Genomic DNA, 7,089 nt, shown 5'->3' with positions numbered 1-7,089 from the left:
ATTCATTTTATTCAAGGAAAATGCGGTTTGGAATGTGATAAAAGATTCACAATTTTATACGAAGACAATATTGCATGCATAACCCAATTAAATGGGAGATTTATAAAAGGAGATAAATGGTGACATTGATGTGCAACAAATCCGTTCAAGTGACAATCCGAAAAATTTATTCACTAAATCTTTGCCAACTTCAACTTTTGAGAACGAAGGTATACAAGATTGGAATACGGATACTCAAATATTTGAAACAAGGTTTTTATGAGGGGGAGTAAAATACGCGCTATACTCTTTTTCCCTTACTAAGGTTTTTTCTACAGGGTTTTCCTTATAAATTTTTTTTTGAGACAACTAGTTATGCGTATTACTAAATATGTGTACTCTTTTTCCTTCACTAGGATTTTTTCCTCGTAAAGTTTTAATGAGGCACATTATCTTTTAATGAACATCCAAAGGGGAGTGTTATAAATATATTATTATGGATGTTCGTTTAGTACTCTGTTGTAAATAAGCTTCCTGAAGAAGCTTATCTATATGAGACTCCGCCGTAAATATGTTTATCTATTTAGTACTCTATTGGAAATAAGTCTCCTCAAGAAGTTTATCCTTTCAGTACCCCATTATGGACAAACATCACACCCGGTAGAAGATTATCCATATCTGATATAATGAGCTTATCCTTTCGGTACCCCGTTATGGATTAACATTACCCCCGGTAGAAGATTATCTATGTCTGGTATAATGAGCTTATCCTTTCGGTACCCCGTTATGGATAAATATTACCCCGGTAGAAAATTATCCATATATGGTATAATGAGCTTATCCTTTCGTTACCCCGTTATGGATAAACATTATTCATGATTTATATATATATTTGGCCGGTGCTTCATGCCCTTCTTGAATTGCAATCATTGAGTTCAGATTCAGAGGAGATTTCAGTTCATTATGTACATTAGTTTGAAATTGAATAATATATCAGTTTCTCTCTATACTTGTCTTTACTTTACAGTCTTTATTTTATAACAATAATGATATTAATGGATGCATAATTTTGTGGGAGAGAGTTGTAGGTTAGCACCATACTCACTTTTTTTAAATCCAAAATTATCCTTGGCACTTGTCTAATTTATTGATAAATCATGAATAATTTTGTCATTTTAGCCTGAAGAGAGAAAAAGTCTGTCCAATTCATCATCATCCAGAAGGTCCTATAAGTTATCAGTTTCCTCTAAGAAGTCAAGCCAAGCCAAGCCTTCATTCATTCTCTCTCCTGCGATAGCTGCAAAAATGTCGAAAATATGCAATCAAGATTGAGTTTTTAATAGAGCCATGTTGATTAGATGTTACGAATGATACCACGAGTTTGGATAATTATGATTGGAAGCATAGAAATTTAGAAGATGAGCATCTCAAACCTCAGTCTGCTAAACATGCTTTTTGTTCATCTTGTTTTTGGAACAGACGGCAGTGTTTTGCTGACGCCTGTGCCTGTTGAAGAATGAGCCGGCGACTCATAGGCAGTGGCTTGGTTAAGGGAACCCACCGGAGCAAATCCAACTCTTTTTTGTTAAAAAGAGATCTCGGATCAAGGGCTATCGACCCGACAGTGCTCCGTTGGTCCATTTAGTGGATCCTCCGCATTCAGTTATCTTTCAAAGAGCTTATTCGAGAACAACCTATTCTAAAAGCAACCTATTTGAATTGGAAAACTGCGCATTCAACCCCGTCTTTTTGCCCTTTGGCTGGTAATCACACTCCAATAGATTCTGCTGATTCACACCGGACGCCCCGTGATCCATTGCCCGGATCAGAGAAAAAGTTAATGATGCTTTCAGCTACTCACTTTCGGGGTCCTTTGTTTGGACCCAGTTTTATTTTAATAAATCAATTAAATATGTATAACTATTTAATTGTGAACTCAATGACTCCAACAAACTATGAGTTCCACGGCAAGACACATGGCTCCGCCTCCGACTACTAAGATTGTCCTATTCGAGAATCTCTAAAACTATGCCATGCTAAGAAGTATCTTATCTAAGTTTCTTTCTTTTGGAATAGGACAAGGTGGGTTGCTATGATGGTAAGCCCCCTCCACTTCCAACCAAGAGCTTGTGAGTTCGAGTCACCCCAAGAGCAAGGTGGGAGTTCTTGGAGGGAAGGATGCCGAGTTTCTATTGGAAACAACCTCTCTACCCCAGGGTAGGGGTAAGGTCTGTGTACACACTGCCCTCCCCAGATCCCACTAGTAGGATTATAGTGGGTTGTTGTTGTTGTTTCTTTTGGAATTGCATAATCCAATTGATACATTATGAACATAAATCTGTAATACTCAATATGCCGTAACATATTCTTCTACTCTTCTCCAAAAGTCTGATGACTATTCGAAGTTATTACTTTGATAACAATGGCTCTGTGTGCGAATTTAGCTAACCTGCTACAGCCAACTTCTCAGTTCTCTCTTCATGATTTGCCCTTCAAGTTCTCCATATTTTATTAGTACTTGGGATTCATAATTGCACATTTGTACCAAATAGCTATGTGGCGGCATTTTACTTGAAGTGGATTGATTGTGGATCCCAACTGTTAATATCTCAAATCAGAGAAAGGTAAATCTTTTTACAGAGTACGAAGAAAGGGAGGGGAAAAGAGGTGAAAATGTGTTTTCAGAGAGTCAATCATCTAAAAAATGAGGAAGGTAAGAGACAAAAATGTCTATAGTTTTTGAAGTGTTGGCAGATTATTTTTGAGAAATCATAAATAGGAATAGCTATTTTGCATATTCACTGCTTACGGCTACTTTCTTGGTAAGAGATAATACGAGAAAAAGAGAATCAGAAGTAGCACATCATTTGGTACTGCGAAATATTTGTGCATTCTCATCCAATAAATGGGTGTCTATGAGCCAAATCATCAAAAACATTGTCTTAAAAGCAATATACCTGGTTGAAATGCATACTTTAAAAAGTACATCTCCAAGGACTTCAAGCTTAAAGCATTTTGAAGCAAGCATACACAAGCCACTGTACAAAAGGTTCCAGGATCCACTCCACTCCTAACGACGTTAATAGCTGAAAATATATAGCTAGGACTTTTGACATACATAACTTAGGAGGACCTTAAAATATAGACAATACATTCTTCAACAAAATAGCGGAACACACGAGGACGTAGGGGATTTCTGCGACTGAGGTTAGATCACCTGTGAAAGACCCTCAACAAAAGCAAAAGAAGAAAACCATGCAATTTAGCAAATAGGACTATAAGATTCTAAAGAGTAGTGCTACCATGCAATATTGCCTTTTCTTTCTCGCAGGCTTCTTCCTCTCCTGTAGTCTATCTCCGCATCAGAGCTTGACAAACCAGGGTCATATTTCCGACTGAGTCTCAAAGTTCCCAGTTTGGAGAAGATGCCTTCATCGTCACTCATAGCATGCTTAGCAGGTTCAACTTGCTTAAAAACATCTACAGATTGCTTTGGTGACATATGATCTGTGGATGCAGAAGATAGAAGTCAGTCCAAGTCTTTAACAATATCCAGATCATACAGAATTGTTTAAAGATCCCGGAATATGCAATGATCAATGTAGAACGGCCAAGCTTTCGATTGCAATAGTAATAAGCATATAATTACTTAGTAGTGTTCCATGAATAATTTTATACTGAATTTGTAAACTGTTAAGTATAAACATTATAAATACTAGCATGAAATAAATGGAACCTGTACTACTACTAATGGCAGAGAAACCAGAAGAAACATAAATCTTGAAATCTCATGATGAAGGTCAGAAAAAAAGAGAGAATCCATTTGACTGTATCTTCATACCAACTGTTTCTATTTCAAACTAGCAAGGGAGTAAAAGATCATGCACCTTTCACGCAATAGCCAGTTTCGAAATGATTTATCCCTGATTTGCAGTGCTGAGGAGATGCCATATTAGAGATATTCCCTCCTTTTGTTCCCTCAGCTGTTGACATAGTTAATATAGTTTCCTCTTCTCGGGGCTTCGTAAAAGGGATCATGCTAAAGGGATCATCTAATGCAACATCAGAAATCTCCACATACTGTGTTGTAGTAACAATCTCATCAGCACTGAATCCAAAGGACGCTCTGTAAGCTTCTACTTCCTCTGCATCTTGTTTACAGGGTTTGTTCTGCCTACTCTGATGGCCATTCCCGTTATTTGAATAAGCATCAGATTCTTTGGAAACGCTCAGCCTTCCACCAGAATGAGGAAATAAAGAATGGTCGATGTAAAATTGGGCAAATGTAGCTGGACAGAAGAAATTTGAATCTTGAGACAACTTTGAGGTGCTTGAATCAGGGCCTGGATGCTTGGCCTCGGATGAAGGAAGAGAAGGATCCAACTGAGGAAGTTCCCTTTCAACATAAGACGATGACAGGCAATCACCTGACACCCTCGAAACAGGGGATCTGAGAGTACTAGCAGGACTCCCTGGATATAGAGAGTACGTAGCTTGAAGATCATTAGCACCAGTGTAGTTAGTCTTGTCTGTGGCTTTAACATTCACCGAAGAGGAGAGGAACCGAGCGAAAGGCACATCTGGGGAAGAGGGAGTAGTCAGGTGGGCCAACTCAGGCGGAGGTGTGAAAGGAGCAGTAGATGGCTCAGTGGTGAAGTTTGAGAATACAGGAGGGGATACCAACTGTGTCTCATGAGCATATGGACCAGTGGCAAACATAGCATTTGAAGGACCACCTGGTGAATTACTAGATAAAAAACAGCTTGGTGATTGAGCTGTCGAAGGGAGCGCTGAATTCGAAAAGGATGCTGGTGACGATGGTGGAGCTAAAAGAGCTGCAGTCTGATTATTCAACCCACCAGCTTGGGGTACATTCTGCTGATTTGGTAGTGAATTGGCCTCGGGAATACGAGATGAAGGTACTATACGCTTTCCACCTTTTTGTCTTCCGAAACAAGACAATCCTCCCAAACATCCTCCCCATCGTTTACGCTGTCAAAGATTAAAGCATTAGCAGTTGGGATCTAATCTAACATATAAATGGAAAAAAGAGGGGAAGATGCCGTTTGAAAGGTGCTTAGCTAGTTTCATACAATATCTGGACAAAAGCAATCGCTGCAAGAGGCTGTCTAAGTGGTACACACGCAAAATCCAAGAACAACAGTAAAGAAAGATCATAAGCACAGATTTCAGACCGAAGTGCAGAAATCATAAACAGCGAAAGTGATAATTCAGATTCTCTGATGGTATCTTATGTCATAATGAAAAACCACTTATTCTTTCTACCACCAGTCCATTTGACTCATGTATCAGCTGCACAATCCTTTTCATACATCTAAAAGATACTATGGTCCACATACAGTTAAATTTCCATTACCAGCTGCCAGAACAAATGTCACATGAGTAGCACAGAGGCAAACCCAACATAGCTTATGAAGTAGGACAATCTTCCTTTGGAAAAATCACATTTACCAAATAAACAAAAAAATAAAACTTTGTTTTGGCCTATCATTATCCTTGTAGCTCTATGCCTTAGAGAATTACTGCATTAATATACATATAGTGTGTGTGTGTGTGTGTGTGTTTTTTGAGTTTAAGTTGTATGCACTAACAGTGTAAAAATAATTTATACAACCAGCTTACGTAAAAGGTAATTATATACATCGTCAGTGTAAGGAATTTACATTATCAGGTCACTAAAGATAATTACAGGTAACCCTCCTTAAAATGTGGGATTTGTAATCATGAAATAAGGCCGATTACTTGTAAAGCAGACCAGATGATTTAAAAATCCTTACACTAGCGGTGTTAATAACTTAAACTCTCGCAAGTAACTCTAATTAATAGTGATAACTAATAATAAACGGTAAGAAACCTGCTATAACAGGTTAAATTACACTGATAGTGTAATTTTTTTTACTCTAATACATTGCCAGTCAGTCATATAACTTAAATTCATTTTTAATGTGTGAGAATAACTGCATTAATCAAAGAGGAAAAGAGATCTATCACTGTGGAGGACAACTATTTAGTAGATAAATGTCATCCCAATTTGCTCCATTTCACCAAAATAAAGTCAGATCTGCTTGCAAATGTGATTCTAGCACACAATCAAAGTACTTTTAGAAGCCATAATAGATGTACAAATTTTAATCCACACAAAGAAACACACATACACAGAGAGAAAGTAGATCTGGAAAATGAGAGTACCCGAGAAGGAAGTGGCGGTCCTTGCTGCTGCGGAAATCTATTCTGCTCTGACCCCATTATATCTATTTAATTTTTTTGCTTTGTTTTACTTTCTAACTTCACAATTTCAGCAAATTATACTCTGCTACACAACAATCTTTCTCCCTCCTTTCTGCTCTTTTCCTTCACACACACACACACACACACACACTATAACACATATACAATCGAGTACTCAAAATGTAGTTATGTACAAATTTGTATATCCACCAACGACGCACAAAAAAATGCTTGAACAGAAGCTGACAATTCACAGATTTGGTAATATAAATTGCAAAAAAAATGCTCAAATAGATAAATACTTAGTATGTACTAATACTATATTCTATGTGACAGAGAGGGGGGTGGGGGTTGGTCTATTCTCTTCTTCCCAGTGGAGAGAGAGAGTTAATCAAAAGACAAGGAAAGCACAAATAAAGCCAAATTGTGTGTGTGTGAAAGTGAAAGTGAAAAATGCGGTGGGAGGAGAGAGAGAGAGAGAAAAAGGTTGATGCTTTATGGGAAAGGAAAAAAGTTAAAGGAAAAATCTGTAAACGAAAGAAAAAAGAAAAGACTAGCTATAGGAAACATATGGAGTCAGAATAGAACGGGATTACTGCGCTTTTGTCTCTTTTATTATTGATTGATATAACTTTTTATTTAAAACTTTAAGCTTTTGAGTGATAAATTTGGGTAGAATTTAATCCTCGACTAACAAAATATCTTTGAATTTTTATTAAAAGTTAAAGTATTACATTTCTCTTAACATAAATGATGAGCATTTTAAAAAAATTAATAATTGAACATCTATAAAAATTGCATAAAATAAAATAAAAATATTTGGCTGATATATACATATATTATTTTATCCATAACCTGGCA

At 37.1% G+C, this 7,089-nt stretch overlaps 1 protein-coding gene across 1 annotated transcript; it reads right to left on the bottom strand.

Annotated features, from left to right (window-relative positions):
* Window positions 1-2,919: 2,919 nt before the first annotated feature.
* Window positions 2,920-6,759, bottom strand: LOC107795249 (uncharacterized protein At1g76660). The gene is made up of 3 exons (XM_016617843.2): window positions 6,190-6,759; window positions 3,867-4,971; window positions 2,920-3,486 (listed from the first exon to the last, which is right to left on the bottom strand). Exons 1-3 carry the CDS (start codon window positions 6,244-6,246, stop codon window positions 3,278-3,280), a joined length of 1,371 nt encoding a protein of 456 aa, XP_016473329.1. The 5' UTR covers window positions 6,247-6,759; the 3' UTR covers window positions 2,920-3,277.
* Between the last annotated feature and the right edge of the window lie 330 nt (window positions 6,760-7,089).

Source organism: Nicotiana tabacum, chromosome 15, assembly GCF_000715075.1.
Source record: "Nicotiana tabacum cultivar K326 chromosome 15, ASM71507v2, whole genome shotgun sequence".
Lineage (NCBI taxonomy): Eukaryota > Viridiplantae > Streptophyta > Magnoliopsida > Solanales > Solanaceae > Nicotiana > Nicotiana tabacum.
This window is presented reverse-complemented; position numbering and strand designations above follow the sequence as displayed.